The sequence below is a fragment of the Aspergillus nidulans genome, chromosome VII, assembly GCF_000011425.1.
Source record: "Aspergillus nidulans FGSC A4 chromosome VII".
In the NCBI taxonomy this organism is placed as follows: Eukaryota; Fungi; Ascomycota; class Eurotiomycetes; order Eurotiales; family Aspergillaceae; genus Aspergillus; species Aspergillus nidulans.
The window spans coordinates 2846899-2870053 of record NC_066263.1 but is presented as its reverse complement, the minus strand read 5'-3'; the positions used below and the strand labels follow the sequence as shown (position 1 = coordinate 2870053).

Below are 23155 nucleotides of genomic sequence, written 5' to 3'. Positions count from 1 at the left end.
CCTCTACAACGCGTAGAAGGACCTCGTAAGGGATTAGATGGCTGTCTGCACACAAACAGACAGCACAAGGGGTATCACAAGTATGAACAAAAGAAAGATAACAGGCAAAAGAAAATAAAAGGGGAGAATGAGGAAAAGAAGATTGTTGTGGAGGGGCCTAAAGGAGGAAAGGCCGAGAAAAAAAAAAAAATTAGGAGAAGCTAATGTTTGGCTCTGTCATGTGATCCCCCCACATACTTCTCTTCTGGCATTATGTTTGCAGGTATGCTATGCTCTCCTTAAACACAAATGCTATTTTCTAATCGGATAGCTAACGCTTTAGTATACCATCCTGCTTCGAGTCTGCTCATGTGCGTTATACCTCCTCAGAATCTAGCGTCAACAATGTCTATAGGGGAAATTTATGCATGGCGGCCAGCCAAAATTCGGGGCCGCTTCTAAGTATGCCGGGAGTTACTACCGTGGTATCCAACAGTGGTGTGAATTCTCCAATGACTAACGAACAACATGAGATCCAGCTCTAAACTAGTAGTGGACTCTTGATACTATTTGAACAGACAGGAGAACGGCTTATATAAACACGGTTCACGCCTCAGCATCATATACGAAGGGTGATTACCGCTACAGATGTGTTAGCTAGCCGCGAACCAGCGCAGCTAATATTCGTCTGAGTCGTAATCGTCGTCAACCAACAGGGAGCGGTAACTTCTCGACGCAAGGTTCTCCTCTAACCCCCCGCTGGCTTCAGGGTCAGCGTATCCTAGCAATTTGTTAGCATCTTATGTCGATGAAGAAAAAAAAAAAGTCAAGGAGTCGTACCGTCTCCGCCAAAATAGCTAAGCGCAACGGGCAAGAAGATGAGAGCGTGGGTGGCCGCGAAGATGATCAGCGCCAACCATACCCGGAAATAGTAGATCTCAAAGATTTTGCTCCGGGTAAAGGCTAAAACGCACACTCCGAGAAGTTTGGTAACGGTGATGCCGCTAAACACGCTACCCCCTACATTCACGAGCGCTGTCCAAGATCTCGCATCCTTGCCGCGGAATTTTGAGGGCACGATCTCCATGATACTGCGCGATGGGAACATAAAAGCTCTGGCGATATGGGCGCAAAATTCGACGCCAATGCCCACACAAATAACGAGGTTGACGAGAGAGACGGCGTTCAGTGAGACGCCGGATATGGCCATGGAACCAATTATATCGATCACGATCATAATGACCGTCGCTGTCACGACGGCTCCTGTGGCAACAGAGCCGAGCAGAATAGAGGTAATAGCAAAGATAATTGCCACGGCAGATCCAAGCAGAGTACCTGCGACCTGTACTATAGACACATACTGGTCGAAGAAAATGTACGTCTTGGAGTAAGGAAACACATCAATCCCGTGCTCTGCTGATAAGCCATCAGCAATGCGTCTAGCAGAGATATAAGATTTGATGAAATCGTCCTGGGTCCTCAGGGGAGTATGGGAAGTTCTGAAGTGGCTTGCGTTGGTCGTGATGCGTTTTGGGTCAAAAACGAGGGCATTGCTATATGGCGCCTTCCCACCGAGAGGGCATGACGCATCCGTGGGCGACTTGATCCATTTCTCAAGATAGTGGATGAATTCGGCGCCTTCTGGCATACCAGTCAGGCTGATGTTCCAACCGGGTGTTCTACCTTCGAAGCACAGCTTGCCATCTTCATAGCAGCAATCTTGTTGCGGGTTTAGCCAGTAGAAAAAGTCATCAATCCAGCTGGCAGTGGCCCCGGCTATATAAGACACATTCGACCGTTTCGACTCTTGCTCCAGCACAAATGGCAGTGAGTATTCCTCGCACGTGGTGAACCGGCCACAAAGTTGCCGCTGGTGTTCTCTTTTGGTGATGTTCACGTTTCGAGTGACAAAGTATACCGGAGGACCACTATTAAAGTATTCGCTCAGATCATCGAAGTAGTCAATCAGATACGAGTCACTCGGCAATGCAATACGTTGATCCAAGCCCATAGCCACCTCTGGGGTCAAAGCCAGCCCGGCGGCCAAAATGCCGAGAAAAGTGATCACCACCACTACCTTCACTCTGCGGTTAAGAAGGAGAGGCGCATAAACTTTGCGAATGAACTTCTGGAGGATGCCTTCCCTGTCCTGGTCATCAAAAGCCAAGTCCTCAGGCATACCAGAATGAGCCTTACGCACAGTCAAGCAGGGAATGCAGTCCGCGCGGAGGCTCTCGACGCGCTTCTGATTCAAGGCGAGAACAGAAACAAACATCGTAATCTGCAGGACAGCATTAATAAAAACAGCACCCGCTGCGTAGATGGCAAAGTTTCTGACTGCGGGCATTCCGACAAAGACTCCCAGCGCAAAGGCGACGGTTTCTGTAATAGCGGAGAGAAAGATACTAGGACCAATGCGACCAATAGCTCGGGAAATGCGCTCGTCAATCTCTTCATCCGGATGACTGACATTTAGGCGCTCAAATTCATAGACTATGAGAAATATATTGTCCACACCAACAGCTAAGACAAGGAAAGGAATCACCTCAGCGATGATTAATGTGACCTTGACGCCTGCAGCGGAGAACAGCCCAACTGACGCGGACACTGACATCAGAACAATGACGATGCCGACGACGCCGAGGGTGAACTTGGACTGCACCAGAGCATTAGCAGGGTTGTTGATCAGCGATCTCCATGTCATCGTCACAGAGCCCAGAGCTAGGGATGCGTAGATGAACATGATGATATAGCTGATAACGACAATTTTCGCATCAGTATTGCTTGACTTATTCAGTTCTTGCTCGACACTCGCTTCTGTGGTAAAAGAGACACGGAGACCACGGTTTTTTGCTTCTTCCTGGACAACCTGGAATATTCCTCTAAAAGTGTCTTCCCAATCAATCGCTTCGGCCTCTTCTTCTGAGCCCGGAGCATGATTGTTCACAACCCAGGTCACTATCAAAGCCTTGGCGTCTAGAACGTTCCCTGAATCCTCATAGCCGCCTAAAATCATCTCCGGTCTCAAAGGTTGCGAGAAGTCCGGGAGGCAGCTGGCATCGCCGGGTGAACTGGCGCAATGCGTCAAACGATCCTGCCAGGTATCTGGGTCCAGGTTCGACAGCGAGCCACCAAAGTAACCAGTAACAGACTGAATCACACATGCATCGCCGGTAGGTTTATAGCATATATCATCCAATGACAATCCACGGTCCAAAGAGATTACGCGGCGAATGCGCGACTCAACGCCAAACCACCAGGTCAGGGTGTCGTAATCAAGAACCCTACCATCACCAGTCTCGTCGTCATTGACGAGGAATGCTTGCTCTGCGCGGTAGAACGGTCCAAAATTCTCATCGAAGAATGCCTTTTCTTTAGCTGCTGCTGAAGTAGGGCTCACCCAGAGACGGACCGGATCCGTCTCCACCGCAAACCGCAGCCACCCCAAGCTCAATAATACAACCGCAACAACGCTTGATATTATCGTCAACGCGGGGAAACGAGCACAAACGGACCCAATACGACTAAACACTGTATCGAGCATAGAGTTGAGTTTGTAATATCCATGAGGGTATTCCAAATGGCCACCAGCGTGAACAATGTCGCCCTCATCTTCGTCGTCGCTCGGATTCGGGTCCTGTAGAAGTCGCACCCGTTCAGGCTTGCGGTACCTGCGTTCTCTATAGGTGAAATAGCTTGAAAATCCAGCCACGCCAAGTAAGAAAACCGAATATATGAGAATGACGGAGAACGACAGGCACGGGAGAAGCCCTACGTGGCAATGTTCTTCGGTCTTGATTGCAGGAAGCTCGGGGCACACATCGGGGCAATCAACACAAGAGCAACGGTATGCTGGATCTGCATCATTGCAAGCCTTGGGGTGAATCGGTAGTGCCTGCATACCCTGAGAGTCTTCCGGAGGTTCTGTGTGGTAATTGATCTGGAACGGGCTTCCCAAAAACTTCTTGTCGCCCAGAAACTTCAAGAACTGCTGGTAATCCTTTGCGCCCCCTCCGATAAAATCAATAGCCTTGCCACCCGAAGCGCCGTTCTTGACGTTCTTGCAGCTGTCATAAAAACCGCTCTGATATTCCTCCGACCATATATTATCCAATTCCGTAACTAGCTCTTTCCCAGAATTTCCCTTCTCAGTCTTGGTAACGTTGATGAAGAGCGACTGGTCTGGCGAACAAGTAAAGGTGCAGAATATGTTGAAGAAGTTATCTTTGCAGGCAGGACACGAGGAGATTATCCCTTCAGCGAGCTTAAGGTTTTTCGAAAGCGCATCAATCTGGTATCGCAGAGACAACTGATTAGCTCCTGAATACCGATTCTCACTTGTACTATAACTCACTTGTTCTTCCTCACAGCATACCGGCCCTTCCTGCCATTTAGCGCCGCACAGGTTCACCAATTTCTCCCTCACCGCAGCCTCCGGCTCTCTTGCAGCATCATTATCAGGGCACGGAAGCTCTCCGCCAAAGAACGACTGCTTCCCACAATGACCGCGAATGGCACAGCGACCATTTTCATGAATCCTTGTCTTCCCCTGGGCAAAAGAGTGCGCGGGGAAGCTCAGGGCTGCGACGATGGGGATGAAGCGGAGTCCCCGCATCGTGTTGAGGGGTAGGCTTGAAGCGCTATTATTGGATGTACATTCAACACAAGAAGATGTAGGAAGTTATAGAGATAACAGAAGGGGATAAAGGAAAGAATAACAGGACTCTGGATGGTCCTTTTGTGATGGTGTGGTCGCCTTCGTGTGCCGGAAGCAGGGCGCTCAGGCGGAATGACGATCGGATCACCCCATGATCGTGCCAAGAGCTACGTAAGCGGTCGGGGAGGCCGAAGCCACCATAGTCACGTGAGTTAGTTAGGGCTTGAATTTCCGGACTGCTCGGCGAGTCTCGAGCAGGTCTTGTGTGTCCTCCATTTAGTTGATATATGTGTCCTTCTGAGATTAAGGATGCTCAACACAATAGAGCTTACATTTCGAGAACTTTGCTTTGTTTTCTGACAACACGCTCAAGGTGGCATGCCTCGCAGAAGTTGAGATTAAAACACCCAGAGCAGCTTCTTGCCATTGGGAGGGCTCTCTTGTCACTTGGACTGTAATCGTAGCGTGGCTTGCGAGTCAGAGGACAAAAATCCAGTATAAGTTTTGGAATACTTGTTGCACGAAAGCTTTAAGCGAACCATTATTTAGGATCGATAGTCCCGTGCTACACCCCCCAATGCACCTAGAAGCGAGAAGGGGTTTCAAGCTGTAGTTGTAATGTTTATACAGTCATGAGGGAAACGATATATACAACTTTCTTCATAGCACTCATTCAGTCATATTTTCCCACTCTGTTCATGGTAAGCCTTGTACTCGTTGTGTATGGCATGCCGCAAGACTAACAGTATTGGCGAAGGACTTTAAACTCGTTCGGGCAGTGGCCTGGAGAAGTTATGGATATATTGTATGGCAATAACTTACTTGCCAGTCAATTTGACATCTTGCTCACGCTCAATGTGGCTTGGATAAATTGGCCTGAATCTGGCACACAAAATCCGCTATATTGTTCTTTCAATCTGATCCATGCTTGGCCTGACAGTGTTCCGGAGAAGATCGATATCTAGCGATACATCCACAACAATCGTTAAGCTATCTATTTGGCTGGTGCCTACACAACAAACGGGGGTAACGGATATAGCATCATGACGGAGCTTGGCGGAGTTAGCAGCGGTAGTGTCCGGAGCTGTGGAATATTTATCAATCAGTATAAAACACCAACTCTTCCACTGGTCCTCATCATAGAATGTTGAAAAAAAACGAAAAATAACGCCTACTACGTCATGCCACCTCACTCAATAACCAAATTGATCGCAAGACCGATCATCGCCCTCGAGGAACATTTCCTCTCGCGCGCCGCCCTCGCATCTCCAAATGCGCTCAACGAGAGAATGCGAGCCATCCCTGGGCTCTTCGACAATTTCACCGAGCTTGGACCTAGGCGCATTGCGGACATGGACCACGGGCAAGTCACCATGCAAGTAATATCCCACGGTCCGGGTGACCTGTCTCCCGCCCAATGCCGAGAGACCAACAACCAGCTTGCCGAAGCCATACGTGCTTGTCCAACAAGATTCGCTGGGTTCGCCGAGCTGCCAATGCATGAACCTCAGGAGGCAGCAATGGAACTCCGTCGTATGTGCTCAGGAGCGCTTGACGGGATACGCTTTGTCGGGGCGCTCGTGGACAGTCATACAGAAGGCGGACTATACTATGACGGGCCGGAGTTCGACGTGCTTTGGGATGAGGCGACGAAGCTGGACGTGCCGATATATATTCATCCGACTTGGCCCTCCCAGCAACTTTTCACAGCGTACCGTTCCTCCAACATTCCCGAGGACGTGAATACAGCTATCCTCTCATTTGGATTCGGCTGGCACGGCGACGTGGCGATTCATATATTGCGTCTGTATGCAGCGGGGGTCTTCGACCGGTTTCCCAAGTTGAAAATTATTATCGGGCATATGGGTGAGATGGTCCCCTACATGCTTCAGAGGATAGAGCGGGTGTCATCGCGGTGGGGAAAGGAGAGATCGTTCAGGGAAGTCTGGGATCAGAACCTGTGGTTGACGACGAGTGGCAATTGGGCGTTGGATCCGCTGGCTTGTATATTGCGTAATACAAAACATGATAGAATCATGTATAGCGTGGACTATCCATTTGCAAAGAGTGCCGATGGGTTGAAGTGGTTGGAAGAGCTGGAGGAGAGCGGGATGGTGACTGAAGAGGTGTTGGAGGGCATTCGCTGGAGAAATGCGGCTCAATTATTGAAACTGAATGCCCTTCCAGTTTCTTAACTCCATTAATTTTGAGCAGACGCAATCATAATGATTTCACAAAGAATGAAGGAGCATGCCTGAGCTCGGAGAATTTTAGAACATAGATGAACCTAAGCGGATGCTATCTGAAGACCATCGTAAACTCGGCCAGCCCATCCAAAAATGTCTGGCGAGTTAGAGCATAATTCGCGCAACCAACAAAGCGCAGTAACAATCAGAGGGTGAAGGGTATTCCGTTGGCAGATGGACTCTAGTTGGATATTTATCATTCCCGCATCTGTGGCAAAGAGAATAGAATCTGCTGTAGTATCAGTAAAGCCTAGAGAGACTGCAATAACGCAAAACTCTTAGAAGAACTATACACCTTTTTATAGGTCAGATGAAAGGCATAGCTGCCATGCCGAATGGTCAATTCAGACTGAAACAGTCATCCAACATGAACTCCAAGGTAAAGTGAGGATACAGACTTCTCAATATTGAACTCAAGCAGCGACGCCAGCTGTTTTACCAAGATTACATCTTCAGCCGTCTTTGCATAGGCCCAGACTAGATACCTGCACGCTTTCTATCGCAAACAGATGAAGTTGTTAGAACTTGGTAGATTCCTAAGAATACTTATCTCCAGTGCTATAAGGGCATTGAGTGTGATAGGTCAGCAGGAACAGTGACTGAGACTGATTGCGAAGCCAGGCTACCATATGCGTGTTTATATACCCCGCCTTCTTCCAACAAACAAACAACCGTCTATCTTCTTCTCTTCCTCACCGTCCATCAGTTTCGGCTCTTCACATCCAAACTAGCTGTTAAGAATGCCTTTCAAGTGCGATTCATCATTGGCTCTTTACGCATTACTTCTTGTGGCAAGTCAGCTATCATTCAACTGTCCAATTCTGTAATTAACCACTTCTTCAATAGGCTTCGGTCACTTCCCTTCTCTTCGGAGCGTACGAGCTTGCCCACCCTAATGATCACACTTGATCACAAGATAGAATCTTGTTAAACTGACCCTCAGCCAGTATCTCTTGGGCCCGAACCACAGGCCTCTACCTTCCACTCCCAACCTGGATCCCCATCACAACAACCTTCCTCACTCCCGTCGCCCTCCTTGTCCTTGCCAACTTCCGAATCGTCTTCAACAACGAATCCAATACCAATATTGCTAGGTTGATTCTACCCCTCTCATCCCAGATCCACACAATCCTCCTCACGACACTTGGCACACTGGCACTTTCCTATCTTTTCCCCTCCCAGATACTCCCCTGTCACCTCGAAAGTCGATGGCAGTCCTTTTACCAGCAAAAGAACGCAAATGCGATCCGCACAATCCAGGACCGCTTTCAGTGCTGCGGGTTAAGGAGTATTCATGATCGTGCATGGCCGTTCAAGGACCGGGCGCACGATGATAACGCCTGTGAGCTGCAAATGGGATATCGACGGGCTTGTATAGAGCCTTGGAGAGATTCGCAAAGGGGGGTTTCATGGATGATTTTCGCAGCTGTTGTGGGAGGTCTACTCGTTAAGGTAAGTTACAGTCGCGCATTAATGTTATACTCTGGACAAAATGCTAAGCGGGCCCTCAACGTAGATTGCTTTTGCACAACTCTCATCTCGCAGGGCGAGTTGGATGAGTACGCGTTTTCATGTGAATGGGCGTAATCCGCAGCGGCTCTCGGGACCGGGGTTGGAGGACGGTAATGTTAATTCTGAAAATGAGGGAGAGGCAAGAAGAACGTTGCTGCCACATTCTGGGTCTGGACAGGGGAACGTGTGGGATGTGGATTGAGCATCATATGGGATCGTTTTCGCCGTAGGGCTTGGCCGCGGGCGCTTGTCGCGAAAGGCATACTTAGCCCTAAATGTTGTTTTTGAATTCTTCGTCGAGTGTTTAATTGCTGTGAGCGCCGAGAGCTTAAATCTGTGCAAGCCGAAATACTGGCCGATTCAAGACAGGTTCACATGACACCTGCAAGACTTCCATTTTTTTTTCTCAAGATTCCATCGTGCATAACGGTGCTAATATTCTACTTGGATATCCTCAATTAACACAGCTCATCTTCAGGCACAACACGCTAGTTTCTCACTTCTGCAACAGATACCGAATATTCAAGCCCAAGCATTATCTTTCAATTCCTAGCGGGGTCAAACAAGAGCACCCCCTCACAGCCAGTGCCACTTCATTCCCAGTTTTGAAAATACCCAAACAACGCTCCCTTCGGCACGTACCCCCTGTAAAGACTCTGCCATCTGGCCGCAAAAGACGCTTCGATGGGTCCTAGTTCTCCGAATCCAAGGACCTCGAGTATCCAGGGCGTCAATACAGCCAACACGCCCAGGGCAATAAGCGTCGCGTAAACGGGGTGTTCAGTTGCGAACCCAATTGCGGCTTCTTTCGCCTGAGCTACAGCATCAGCTGCAGCCTTTGCCATCTTCGCTCCGGTCTTGATCGCGTTTTCGAGACCCTTTAGCGTCGCTTTTGCGAGAGCTTCTGTCCAGCTTGTGGTGGAGATCTGGTCATTGAGCTCCTTGTGGAGAGTATCATGGGAGTCGGCGGTAAGGATCTTGGTGACAACGTCCGATGCTATGCTTTCTAGGGAGCGAGAGGAGGTGGCGTTGACGGTGTTGGTGGTGGGAGGACGAGTCCCGAAGATACAGTCGAGGAACGGCTGGAGGATGCACATTTTGCAAAGATAGAACGGAGTTTTGTTGTTAAAAAAGTCTTGTCTTGTTCTTAGGAAGAGGAAGGAACGAGAGGCCGAGAACAGAGGAAATATGAAAAGGAAGGCTGTGTTAGTGAGAGGCTGAGGGTTTCACTGTGTTGCTAGAAAGCGTACCCCTTCATAATGAGCACCGCAGTATTAACAAATGCCTCAATCTAGACGACAACGAGAAGCAAAACCTCTCGTTCTCGACTCAGCAACAAATCAGAACCCTGAATAGCCGCAGCTACCATTCGTTGCACATCACTGTATCTGCATTCTCAACCTCGATAGATTTAGGGCAACTTAGCCTAGACACCTTGCTACTTATGTTAGCAGCGTTCTTTTGCATCCTCAAATTATTAAGAACAATAAAACCTCGACGTCTTCCCACCCCAAAATTCTTCGAAAACTCCGGGCCAGACGCAAATATTCGTATCCCTTCACGGGGCAAAAAAGAACATCTACAGTAACTCAACAAGCAGCTTTCAGACGGTCCAGGCAACAGAGGATGTAACAACCCACATAAGGACGGTGGAACACACCAAGAAAATCTTTATATCAAGAGCCCAATTAGACAAGCTTGATTGGTTTTATTCACTATGGTAAGAAAATTAAATGGGAGGCCATGAAGACAGCACCGAGTTAGTAAGGTTACAAGCCGTTGGCACCTCTCATCTTTCGCGTATCTAAGTCAAATCAGTCTTAAGCAGCATTTACTGTGTTGACTTGATATATGGTCCTAGGAACCTTGTATCTTGTCTGAACGGACATTCGGAACGCAAGTTAGGCTTGATATACCAAAAGAGACGGAGCAGCACCCAAAGTGCCAAAGATCCCAATCACTGTGCAGAAGCCTCCTTCTTGAACTTCTCCGCCACAGGTACATAGCTCCCGTTGCGAACCTCCCATAGCAGCCCCGGTCCAACAGGTTTCCAACCAAGCTGCTCAACAGCCCTTCGGTTCGACGCACGGTTTCTGATGCTAATGAATCCAGCAAGGAACGGGCCCCAGCGAGCGACTGCCTCATCAGGAGTAATAGAGCGAGCGGGTACTCCTACGAGCTCGCTGATCGCAGTCGCCATGGCCCTGTATGTCGTGGTTGTGTGCCCAGTACCATTGAAGACGTCTCCGGGCTTTGCGTGCTTGGCGGCAAGAAGGTACAGTTTGGCAGCGTCATCGACGTATGTATCCGAGAAGCAGTACTCGCCATCGCCAATGTACACGGATTCGCCGGATCTGATCGCTAGCTTGATCAATTGCGCGGCGAAGCCGGTTGTACTACCAGGACCGTAGACGTACTGCGGGAGCCGTATGGAGACAACGCGCACGCTCTTGTCTACAAACGAAAGCGCATGCCTTTCGGCGCCGTCACGGTTGGTAAGAAGGTGGTCTGCTAACGGGGCATCCTCGTCGGTCTCGCCTCCATTGGGATCGGGCGCGACGTTGGCTGTCCCGTTCGAAACGACAAGAGGCTTGCCGGTTCCTTCAAGGCCTTTGGCAAGGGCGGTCACAGCGGCAATGTCAGTGTTAACTAGCTCCTGGTACGGCTTGGTAAAATCGTGATCGAACGCAAGGTGCAGGACGATGTCGGCGTTTCTGCTCTCTTCTGTGAGAAGGTCTGCATTCTTGAGGTCACCGCGGACGGGAGTCGCGCCCAGCGACTCGAACAGCGCATCGCCTTCTTCACGTCGTGAGAGACCGCGCACGCTGTACCCTTCTTTGACGGCGAACTCTGTGACCTTGCGGCCAATAAAGCCAGTTGCGCCGGTGACAAAGACCTTTTGTGACATGGTGAGAACGAGTCAGGCTCTAAGGCGAGGAATAAGATACAGAGTGATAGCTTGCAATGGAGAGACCCAAACAAAGCCCTGAGAGAAGATAGGGATGGGGTTTTATGACCGCAAGACGATTGTGTTGCACGACAGCCCAGAGAGCGGGCAGTACATGCTTCGTGGAGCTACCGGACGGAGATTACGGACTTATCTCATAACACAACGGCCAGCTTAATTCCATCAAGGCAGTCCACGGACTACGATCGCGAATCCCGGGCAGTTGTAGACTAGGACGATCTGTCCTGCAATATTCCTGCTTGTTCATGAGGTCAAGGTTAGATTCAGGTTGCAAATAACGCCCTTAATTCCGGATCGACTCTCGGATACCGACTGTTCATAGCGGCCATGCTTTCGGAATAGGGGATTAAGTGATTGGGCTGCGGGCACTTTCTAGAGACAGAGGCTCCTGCCTCATGTCGTAGTCGTAGGTTACGGTCATCTGAGTAGACCATGAGCTGAACTGGCTTGCTATAGGTAAATGCATCCTAGCCCTTGTCCGATTCGTCAGATTGTAGTGGTTGCGGGAATTGCTCTATTATATCTATTGGGGAACGCAATCTTGAAGAGCTATGGTGCCTTCGAGTAAGCTGTGATTAAGATTCATAATATCTGAGTTGAGAGTCGCTTTGAATCGAGTGCTATTCTATTGCCGTCATACTTTGGTCTCAGTCTTTGTGACATCCAGTCAGAGATGAACAGATAACCCCGCCTTTTGGTGCCACTTTGCTCGAGTAATAGGGATCGTGGATTGAATATATCTGTTGAATCAGTAATGCATAAAAGATAATGCATACAGTGATGATGGTTCTGATAATTGGGGGAATGAGGATACATACGTGATTTCTCCCCTCAGAGGAATGAGCTCATGCATTAGGGTGTGGTACCAGTAGGAGAGCACACAGAGTACCCTCCAGAGCTGAGTTACCTAGGCAGGCTATTGTAAATCTCCAAGTACTGCGAAGTCCTCTGCCAGCTTTATCCAGAGTGGCATTTAGAGAGTGAGCTGGGAAGGCAGGTGACCCGCTCACCCTGGCAGCTTAATTGCTCACCATAGCACATATACTCACACTGTACTTACACTGTTTCTACCTCGGCAGGCATCATTTTTCAGCTCTCACTAAGGAACTAAGGGTAAGATGCGTTAAGATGCCGCAAAAGACAGGTATTGGCAAGGCTATAACCTGAGCCACTGCTGCCTCGCTGGAATGGTTTGAGAAGATGTTCCTCCACCCTTTCTTGCTCTCATCCTCCTGGACCCTCTTACCATTGTACAGTACGCTTCTCTTATTCCAGCAGTACTCCAGAAGTAATTTCGCCAAGATTTTGTTAGTTTAGTAGCTTCGAGTCTCCTCTTTCCTAAAATAACAGCAGTAGCGAGTGGCAGTAGTGAAGTAGCAGTAGAAGCACTAAGATGCCTACTCTAAACCACGCCTTAGGTGATACGCAGGTAATCATTATGCACGGGACATGTTTGTCAACTAAGCTCGCTCATTCACATTGCTCATTCAGTTCCCTAATTCTGTGCCAACTTTCTCTGATCAACGTAGAGACGCTACAGACTGACACAAAACAAATGGGTATAGATGCTGCTCTTCAGTTACTGCTACCGGCCTTTCTGGTAGAGAAGGCCTTGTTCAGTAGCCCGCTACCACGACTCGTCTGCCACTGAGGGATTTCACGGTGTGGTTACCTGCCATGCTCTCAACTAGTAATCAATTTAAAAGAACAAGCAGGAAGATGATATAAGCAGCTGGAAGACTACAACCATTTAAGGCACAGAGACAGTATTTGGCTTCCTCTCCATTCTTTTTCTACAACCCTGTGATTTCTCGTCAATGCAGGATTGACTGCTGAAAAAATACTGCCCGCATTCAATAGAGGTACTTGCGAGTATGGGAAACGTAATTCTCAACGAAAACGTAATTTTCAAGCGAGCCGCCAACTCATCGATGTCCACGCATATACAACCCGTAGATATACAACCGCCCGGCCGCGAACTCTCTGGGATTCGTGGGAGCTTTGTTGGAATGGATAGCTTTACAAGCGCACCATGGTATGCCTCCCAGGCAAGCAAATGTGAAGAAATAGTAAGCTCATATTCATCCTCGCCGTTGATATGCATCTTTGAGCGCATCCACAATGCCGTCTTCAAGATATGCAACGTTGCTTGGTATGGTGAGGCGAACAACTTTCCGCAGGTTCGGAAGAGGCGAGCCTTATTCTACGCATGATGTGGCGTGCCGAAAGAGGATCGCTTAGGTACTTGTGTGGATAGAGTGAATATGTGCTAATCTTGGGGATTTCCGGCTCGCAGAGTAGGCTAAGGCCTGGTATTATCAGCCGCAGCTCGCCACAGTAATAAGAAGGACAAAAAACTTCCACATACCCTCTTCACTATGATGTCTTCTAACGAATGGCGAAGAAAAATCAAAGGTCTCCCACTCGCATCCTCGAACCTGTGACGGGTCAGTCATGAGAAATCCAACATAGCCCATTATAAGACTAGAAAGTGCACACATCTCAATCTGCTTCAAGTTGATGCACAAGCATTTGAGCTAGTTGGTCCAGTGGTGGACGAGATGTTAGCATTGTAGCCCCAAACCAGAACTCGCGCATTTCGTATATATCTGGGCATTAGTCTGGGTTGTTCAGCCGGCAAATATTCTCCGGATGAGCTGTCCAGGTCATCATAGCATTTCCAGTGAGGCCATTAACAGCAACAATGCTCATTTAGGTGTCAGTTAACTCCCAGAACAAGCAGAGCGTACGGCCGATCAGCACTCATACTACCTCTGCATTTCCGCCAACAGTACGGTACAGCTCCTGAAGCCCAAAGGCCTGCTGGGTAGTATACATAAACGATAAGTCGTGCAAGTTCTTGTAATCACTGTTTCCCTGCTACCTAAAGTCCAGCCTCACTTAGCTCAAATGCCCTGCTCCGACTTATTGGCAGCTGCCGCTAATTCAAATGGACAATTCTACCCTTTTCACTCCGCCACAGAAACCTTTGTCATGAAATCGTATCATGCTACAGCTCCAATTGCCATTTACCACCGCCCTCATCATCCACATAATCTTCCCTTACAACCTGACTTTATAGGTAGACAAGACTCAAACGGGTGTCAGGCGTCCTAGGACGATGTCACTGCATCCTTCAACAACTTGGAGCGCCGTGTCAGCGTGCTGAACTCGCGAAAGGTTCTTTTTTTGTCTGCTGCAGGTTCAGAATCTGGAATTTTGGCTCATTTGGATTGGATATTACAGCATTCAAGTGAGTTCGTCGGATGACTCCTAGCAGCTGCAGCGGACGGCACCGCTTAACCAATATTACGGAATCGCTTTGGCTCAAGACTCAGACTATCGGCCCTAACACCAAACTGGGCTCATGTAACTGGGCTCATGTGCAAACTGACCCGTCAGTGTTCGTAGGAAATGTATCTTGGTGAGGGCTAGCCGATTTCTACTGCTCAACGGGGAGCATGTGACGGGGTCATTGGTCTTTTTATTCTCCTCATTGGAGATCGTCCATGTCGATCTTCTTCTGCTCACTTATGAGGCTGACGGCTATACCTGGGGGCTCTCAATGAAACTAGTCCGTACGAAGACCCCAGTCCGCACTGCTGGTTTCCGGTTCAGGTTGAATTCTCCCCCTTCTTATCCAGTACAACCAATTAATCTGCCCTTGTTGCCAGTCTCTTAATATTGACGGGGACCATCAAGAATAGGACTGGGGAGCGAAACCGGGTCCGGGCATGTTCAAACTGTGCTTGTAGCAATAAAGAATGCGGTGAAGAATTACTGACTGCGGCGTATCCTCCACTCACCGGAACACCACAACGTTGGCCACCCAGAACAAACCCCAGGTTTATTGCTTTAAGAGTGCCTTTATCATGTTTGGCAATCAATTGGGTACCCGGACAGCGCGGATCCCCCGGGTCAAGGCCAATTAATCCTCCTGCTCTGTATCCGCAACACCGTAGACGCATCAGTGGTATTTGTGAACGCCATGGTTGTGCCTCCACTATATAAATTGCAGCCTGCAATACTCGATTAGACTGGAACATTGAGCGACTGAGACAGAGCAGTTTGTGGGCATTGAAATAGCAGCCGAGATAGCTTAGAGAGTGGGGAAGTTGTTGGTGTTGTTCCTAAAGAAAACCGGTGTAGTTTCTTCAATGAGCCTTTGTAGGCTTAATCTGATGATAAAAGTTAAGCGTCGGTGAGATAGCTGGTTACGGCGGATTGCAGAGGATTCGCACAGAAAGGTGGCTCTGACGGACGTGAGCATCAGTTTGCCACAGGAGTGGGAAATTACGGGGTTACCGTTTCATAATGTAAAGAATCTTCAGAAGATTGATATCCCAAGATATGCCATAGAAGAGTAGCCATGTACCAGGTGATGCGTCTCGGTCAGAGACTATCGCGTTGCAGTGTTTTGTCTACTTAAAATGCTGTGGGTGGAGTAAGTAGATGAGGAAGGGCCGTGGGGCCGACGCAACGGCGTAGCAGATCTCGCGGTACTAAGAGTGCTAGAGTATTAGTGCCTAAGCAAGCCTGCGGGCCGCGACCGGGAGCTCCCGTTTAGGCCTAGCGGGGTTCTGCTTCTCGAGGCTGACTTTAGCCATCATCCATCTCACCCCATCCAAACCTCCTGCGTGTTCTCCTTCCTGCCGCCCCCGTCCGCGACTATCTCCCTATTGCCGCTTAGGCGCCTCAAACCGCCCACTACAAGTCATGCCTCCCCGAACTCGAGAGGAACAGCAGATGGGTGGCTCGGGAACGCAGAAGCGGAAGCCTGTACGCCGGGACCTAGAGAAGAGGCGGCAGCAGAACATCCAGGCTCAGAGGAAGTACCGTACGTCGAATTCCTGCTTGCTACCATCTTACTAGCATATTACGGGCTTTGGGTCCGATCCTCTGGGCGGAGAATGCTCACCATTGGTTCAGGCGAGAAACTACGACAGCGCTATGAGCGTCTAGATGCGCTTGCTGCAACCGTCACGCAAGGAAGTCCCACATTGCAGGTGCCGCATGTGGGACAGGGTCTATCTGGGGCAGAGGTCACATTGAATACTACTCAAGGCGATAACTTAGCAACATCTATCCCTCGTCCTGCTTCTGATGTGCTCACTAGCAGTCTTGAGACGACCGCAACGGACTATGCCCAATTTGTCCCTCAATTGGGCGACTTCCCTTTGGACCTGAGCTCGTGGAACCCTAGTACGTACATTTCGAGACCGGGTGACCCGTCCTTGTCCGGAATATGGGATCCTGCCACGCTGCCTCTCTCAGACGAAACCATCTGTTACCCAGCGCAAGTCGAACTAACCAGGGGATTAAATACAACCGAAAACACAGTCCATTTCCTTGCAGGTCATGCTTCACAGTCACATAGTTCATCAGCCCTCGTTTCAACAGCTAGCAATAACCCCATCACCATCAGGAGCAGCCACACCAATAGGCCAAGTTTGGCGTGGACTACCGTTATCGACTGCGGCTGCACCACTCCACACTTTACCCTACAGTCGGGTGGTCCTTATTCCGCAAATCCTCGTCAAGTCAAGGTTCTCGCAACTATGCCAGTAGCAGACCCATACGCAAACAACCTACGAGTTGACCAGCACTGCACTCTAACGGCGTTGTTCCTCGTCGTAGAACACGTTGGCCTAACCATGGCCGAAATCTGTGCCGATGAGTCTCCGTCACCTTTCTTCCGCATAGACTCCTCATCAGCAGATCCATTAACCAGAGCCAATGTGGTTGCCGCGGTGCAGAAAGCATTTAAAACAAAGCTCAAGCACGACCTGAGGCCAAGCGAAGAACAGATTACCATCAGCCATCATCCAATGATTGATATTTATCCATTTCCGACTCTGCGAAATAATCTTGTCACACGCCAGGGCGAGTATGACGAGGACGAATTCTTTCATGACACTCTTGCCGGGTTGATTTGTTGGGGAAGCGCGGGCGTTGGGCAAAGGGATCGGAACGCCTCTGCCGGGAAAGCCTCAACTGGGGCACCATGGGACTTACGGAGCTGGGAGGCGCAAGAGTGGTTCGTGAGAAAGTATTGGGGTTTAATGGGTGGTGAGGATGGGGATCTTGTACGGCAGACAGAATGGTGGCGGAGTATTAGAGGAGAAGATGCCCTTGAAGTGGTCGAGCTGTAGTTCGCCCACTCGCCAGTCGTCCACTCTCTTCTCGCAAACTATCCTCGCATCCCCGTGTCATTTCGTCAATTGTGCAATTTCCAAGGAATGGTTCCTTTTTTTTTTATCAGGGACCATGAGAGCGCTGCATGTTTCTGACGCTTTGAGTCTCATACATCGAACTCTAATCCGAAGTGCAACACCCTTGATCATTGCAAGCTGACCCTATGGCCGGAGTAGCCTAATTCCCACCCGCAAGCTGCAAATTGATCACTTTCATTCTTATTCGTCGAGCCAGAGGCCCATCACGCCAGAGGTTGAATGTCGAACTTATCCATTTCAGGCCCCTGGGCAAAACAGACCAGAATTGAGCACTTGATGTTCTAGGCAAAGCCAGACTGCCCGTATAAAGTGAATGGCTTTTGGAACCCTACATTTGGCAAGTGGTCAAAGAAGATCAGACATGCGCTGGAAATTCTCCAGCTTGACCGGTCGTCCCAACCTTCTCTTTTCCCTCCACCTCAGGCAGTCCAGTCTACCTAGGCTATATCGGCAACCCGGGAGACTGCGACCGTGCGGCCGCTACCGCGTCCTTCTTCAACAGCCGGCTTCCAAATTCACCTTCAAGTCGGCGCAATGCTCATCGACAACGCAAGTAAGGCCTACAAAGGAGGGGAGGTACTGAAAGGAAGTTTTCTATGTGCAAGTTATGAAGCGTCAATAGAATGATACAATATATAAATACTGGGAAAACCAGTTGCTCGTACAGAACAACACGCGAGCGCTCCCTTCTAGTCAATGCAATAGCAACAACTCTAAAGCCAATAGAACAAGTAAGAAGTCTATATCAACCCGATGCATCCAGTAATCCTATGCCCAGGAGGCCTAGCATAACAGCTCTCGCCCACGAGACAACTCTAATTTACAGCGCAGCCCTCTCCTCCCCGCCCAACCGTTGCCCCAACATCTCCTTCGCCTCCCTACACATGCCGCCAACATCAGCATCCGTGATGATCGCGTTCCGGCGATTAATCGCCTCCTCAATCTTCCGGAAGTCGCGTCCCACCCCCTCAGCGCGCCACTCATAACAATCGCCGATGAACCGACTGCTCTGTACAAGCCACTGTGTGCGCTCGCGGCGACAGGCGTCGAAGACAGCCAGGGCTGTCTCAATGTCGCTGTTATTTTGCACGCGCGGGTCAGAGAGGAGCGTAGCAAGGACGGCTGTGTCTTCAAGGCAGTAGCCGGCGCCGGCGCCGTGGTGCGGGGATGTGGCATGTGCGGCGTCACCGGAGATGGCGAGACGGCCCTTGTGGAAAGTGGGAACGGGATGGACGCCCAAGTCAAAGATTGCCCACTATTTCGCTGTTAGTGATTCCTGTTTCCTGTGGCCGAAATCGAGGGTATTTGCGGGGGTGGGAGTACGTACAATGCTGAGCTTGGGGTCACAGAGTTTGAGGAGCTTGGTGACATTAGGTCCGTAACCTGCGAAGTCGCGAAGAGCTTCTTCGCGTGTGCCGTCGCGAGTCAGGCGAGTACGGTCGGTCCAGGTGTCGGGGGTTGTATGAAAGGCGACGATGTTGAGGGTCTTACCGCCATTGACGGGAAATGTGAGCATATGGTTATTAGGGCCCATCTGGTAGGATTAGCAGGATTCTATGCAGGAAACCAGGGAAAGATATTCAAGAGACATACATGCATGCATGAATTGGAGGCAAGTTCCTCTCCAATTGCCTCGATCGCCTTGTCCATGGGCACCAGCCCGCGGTAGGCATACTTGTGTGTAAATGATGGGTGCGCTGAGGGATGGTCCTCCCCGACGAGAATTTGCCTTACCCTGGACTTGATCCCATCGCAACCAATGACCACATCTGCCTCGTCCTCCACCCCATCCGCAAACTTGAGCACTAGCTTCCCGTCTCCCCGCTCTGTTATGTTCTGGAGCCGCTTATTGAACTGCGCAATTTCCTGGGGGACCAACTTGACCAGCTCGTCCAGAAAATGTGCGCGATGGACCCCCGTCTGCCCGAGACTATTTGTGATCGTGAATGCGATTTTCTGCCTCTTGCTCTCCTTCCCACTCGAAGCGGCATTGTACTCCTCTTCATTGTGTGTGTATCCGTCCAGGTAGTCGAACCACACTTTCTCCTTCTCCGGCCACAGATTCCGTGTGCACACTTTCTTGAATGCCTCATATATCCCACTGTGGCAGAGTTTCATGGCCTCGACTGCATTCGGCCCGAAGGAGACGCCAGCGCCGACTTCGGCAAAGGCATGGGCTTGCTCGTAGATCTTGACTGAGACGTCGCGATGATGAAGGGCGATAGCCAAGCTCAGACCGGCAATTCCACCGCCAACGATGGCAACATGGAAGGTTTTCGGCTTCGTTGAAGGGGTCATCGCGGTATCCAGTGGGTGTTTTTCTGGGATCTTCTTCTGTTATCGGAAGGGCGTACTGGTAACACGCCACTGGTATAATCGTCTACGTCGTCTTGGATTTGGTCGAAAGGTGGGCTGAAGAGATGCGACACCAAGACCGCTGAGCTTTTATCTATGATCAACGGCAGTGAATGGGGCACATCATTTGAATTCATGGAGGTGAATCGGAACCCACCAAGGCTTGTCGGATCTGGGGTAAACCACGCTTGCGGGCTAGTGGACCCTCTTCGGATGTGGACTTCGGGGGCATCGCGGGTAGAACGGCAATGCCTTCTATTAAGCAGCCGACAATTTGCCCTCCAAATATGTATTCCATGATTCAGATACATCGTTCGAATCCGTTGTTCATACAATTTGGAGATTGAGGTGAACTCTTCGCTCTCCCCAGCCTGCAGCCCAAACGTTTAACGTGCCTGGATTATTAGCATCGCATCCGATATCGTGACGCCACTCGTTCAGATCTCGTTCAGATCGCAAGTATATTTGCGACAACCAGTGATACAGAAAATACCACGATAGCGAAACAGGGTGGACGTCTCCAACAGTTGCGGCAAGTATACTTCTCTATCTGATGCTGTCCCCAGAATTGTCCCCGGAGTTCACCCGAAGCGTACCAACCCCAACGGAATCGATTCCGAATAAATGCTACGACTCAGGCGTTCGGAGCCGAGTCCGAACTTCCAATCACATCGTGGATATGAGGATGTACTCCGGGCTTCCCGTTTGCATGGGCATCGCCAGCATAGAGTTGGCAGCTAGCTGATTAACCGCTAGCTTGGCTGGCCGGAGAATCACGGCCACTGGACGGTAATCGGTCGTCAGCCGTCTCCATACGTAGTAGTTGGTACGGAGTACTCCATACTTATGGAGTACAACTCAAGGTTGTGTATCTGCGACTAGAGTGGAACACTATTATGCACTCCAGTCTGCTGGATCTCGCATGAGTCGCGTCAACCTGTGCCGACCTTGTTGTCTCCAATCATATGCTTTGCCTCTGCAGCCAGCCCGGAAGGGTAACCGATCACATTGCGGCCGGGAGGCTGGCGCCAGATAAAAAACCCGCAGTTTCCCCATCCCCTTGGCGAGGCTGGGGCGACTTTGTACCTGCGAGAAATATCCGACCTGCAGTAACCTAAGTGAGTCAGGGCAGAGTCAGGGCAGCATTGTTCGCTCTATGTTCAACAGTTGGCTTCATCCTTTCCGAGTATTACGAAGACTCCTTATCCGCAGCAAGACGAAGTCGATGTTTCCTCCGCACAACCCTGGAAACTCTAACCTTATGTCGGTGAGAGCCTGGTTTCGTCTGCGTTCGTCCGGAGTAAATGACCGCCAGAAGTTTGCTATAAACCGCTCTCCAGCGGCCAACCAGCGGTGCGAAGTAGGAGTACACGCGGTTGAACTTGTGAATCTTCCAATACAGTTCGTCGGTGAGCAAATTCAACGTGAGCAACGCACAAGCAAGGGCAGAGCTCCGGTGTGACTTCTCCGAATTCGATGCGGAAGACACGGCAAGGAGCTCTGTTTCGCTAATCGCCTAATTGGGCATCAATCAACCCCTCTTGTGCAGTGGACTGAGGGCTATAGTAGTGTGATCCCGAGGCACACTAACGAGCAGCGACTTCTCGGCCGCTGTAACTTGCGGTTCCGGCTGGGCTCTTTTGACCTTGAGTCCAGTTCCATGGCTGCCCCTTTTATTCCAACTTTGCTGATCCAGTGGGTGACAGTCCAAAATTCTGGCGTTAACCACGGATAGTTTCGTTCTATTAGTATCTCTTCCTGAGTTGCCAAACTCGTTGCCACGAGCGTTTCTTGTGAGGGTGACTAAGCATCCGCCCCACCTCACGGGAATAAGGAACCAAGTGGCGCCAGTGTCGAGCTAAGCTAAAATTTCTCGTGCTGGAGTTTGAAGCTTCCAGAGCTCAAAATGCCTGGGAGCTGGGGAGCTGCGTGGGTGAGGAGGGGAAGGGAGGGGAGAGAGGAGAGAGGGGGAGGGGAAGGGACACCGTTGCACTTGGTGTTCGAACTCTTTTTAGCCGGTAAACAACTCAAAATCACAGAGTGAGATAACACCATCGTCCATCTGCGTTCTCTGCTGCTGTCCATCATAGGTTCATGTCGCTCGCGATATGCAAGGTCGTAGCTCCAACTTTCTCAGCTGATCTACGGAGGCGTGCACCAAAAGTTTTTGCGCGACGCTAGTAATTTAATGGGCCGACGTAACAAGCTTACATACAAATTACTATAGCAACATGTTTTTTGACCCACAACTAACTATATCCGCATAAACCCCGAAATCAAAAACAAGAGAAATGAAGCTATTCAGGGGCCTCTATTGGCTGTAGAGCGAGGTCTACACGTGGTGATAGTCGCCCTTTAATCCGCCTGCCTGCCCAACTACGCGTATCGCGATCCTCACGGCCCTCCTTGTATTCATTACCCCCTTCTAGCTCGATAACAATCTGAATATGACAAATTAGATGCTCAATCCAGTGTTGTATAGTCTCCTGTGGGAGATCTGCCCAAGCCTGCCTCCATTCTGCTTCTCCTGTCTTCTTATCGCGGGGCGCACCGCGGGATGTTGTATGCTTCTTCATCCAAGCCCAGCACGGCTCAATTGCGTTGAGATCCAGTAAATTGCCAGGCCAGTCAAGGATCTTTTGCATGTCTTCTGCTTTATAGACATGCTGCTGGATTCAGTGACAGTGGGCAGGCGCGCTATCCTCTAAAATAATAGTATTTGGGCGCTCAATCATGCATTCTTTTGCAAATAGAATAAGAAGAGGTTTAAGGACTTCCTAGGCAGTAGAATAAGTAATTAGCACGTACTTAACTACTCTATAATAGAGAATTATAGAGATAAGGGAACAAACTGTTTGATATCTCCACTAATCAATCCCCCCTTTACCTTTACATATAAGCTTACCGTTCTTCTCGTTCCAATTCCATTTAGGAACACGGCCGCGATTTGGGCGTAAATGAACACAAGAAAGACCTGTAGCCAACTCCTATTCCTCCCAGCATAGAGGTTCCAGCTCACAATTCATGGCTTTAATCTCTATATCTGCCTGCTTCCGCATGGCAGCAGTCTCCGGCTTGTAGATATGTAAAGGGCCCTTCTTATCATATAAGAAGCAACCCTATACCATGAAGTCAGAGCAGGCCTTCCAGCGCCTCCGTACACAATTCCTTGTATGTGAATCTTTCACAGTCCTCCACACTCGTA

The 23155-nt window shown here is 49.8% G+C and overlaps 6 protein-coding genes across 6 annotated transcripts, besides 1 other annotated feature; 2 read left to right on the top strand and 4 right to left on the bottom strand.

Annotated features, from left to right (window-relative positions):
• Positions 1 to 23155: part of a sequence feature (contig 1.32 1..435990(1)) that runs on past both edges of the window.
• Positions 657 to 4598, bottom strand: ncr1 (sphingolipid transporter; the record flags this gene model as incomplete). The annotated part of the gene is made up of 3 exons (XM_654631.2): positions 4334 to 4598; positions 820 to 4270; positions 657 to 760 (listed from the first exon to the last, which is right to left on the bottom strand). Exons 1-3 carry the CDS (start codon positions 4592 to 4594, stop codon positions 657 to 659), a joined length of 3816 nt encoding a protein of 1271 aa, XP_659723.1. The 5' UTR covers positions 4595 to 4598.
• ANIA_02118 (amidohydrolase family protein) lies at positions 5818 to 6831 on the top strand (the record flags this gene model as incomplete). Its single annotated transcript, XM_654630.1, has 1 exon — positions 5818 to 6831. One exon carries the CDS (start codon positions 5818 to 5820, stop codon positions 6829 to 6831), a length of 1014 nt encoding a protein of 337 aa, XP_659722.1.
• ANIA_02117 (uncharacterized protein) lies at positions 8869 to 9491 on the bottom strand (the record flags this gene model as incomplete). Its single annotated transcript, XM_654629.1, has 2 exons — positions 8869 to 8896; positions 9037 to 9491. The coding sequence occupies 2 exons, from the start codon at positions 9489 to 9491 to the stop codon at positions 8869 to 8871; spliced, it is 483 nt and encodes a 160-aa protein (XP_659721.1).
• ANIA_02116 (uncharacterized protein) lies at positions 10352 to 11302 on the bottom strand (the record flags this gene model as incomplete). The annotated part of the gene is made up of 1 exon (XM_654628.1): positions 10352 to 11302. The coding sequence occupies one exon, from the start codon at positions 11300 to 11302 to the stop codon at positions 10352 to 10354; it is 951 nt and encodes a 316-aa protein (XP_659720.1).
• Positions 16079 to 17514, top strand: ANIA_02115 (DUF3425 domain-containing protein; the record flags this gene model as incomplete). The annotated part of the gene is made up of 2 exons (XM_654627.1): positions 16079 to 16199; positions 16235 to 17514. 2 exons carry the CDS (start codon positions 16079 to 16081, stop codon positions 17512 to 17514), a joined length of 1401 nt encoding a protein of 466 aa, XP_659719.1.
• ANIA_02114 (uncharacterized protein) lies at positions 18416 to 19893 on the bottom strand (the record flags this gene model as incomplete). The annotated part of the gene is made up of 3 exons (XM_654626.1): positions 18416 to 18850; positions 18923 to 19129; positions 19189 to 19893. The coding sequence occupies 3 exons, from the start codon at positions 19891 to 19893 to the stop codon at positions 18416 to 18418; spliced, it is 1347 nt and encodes a 448-aa protein (XP_659718.1).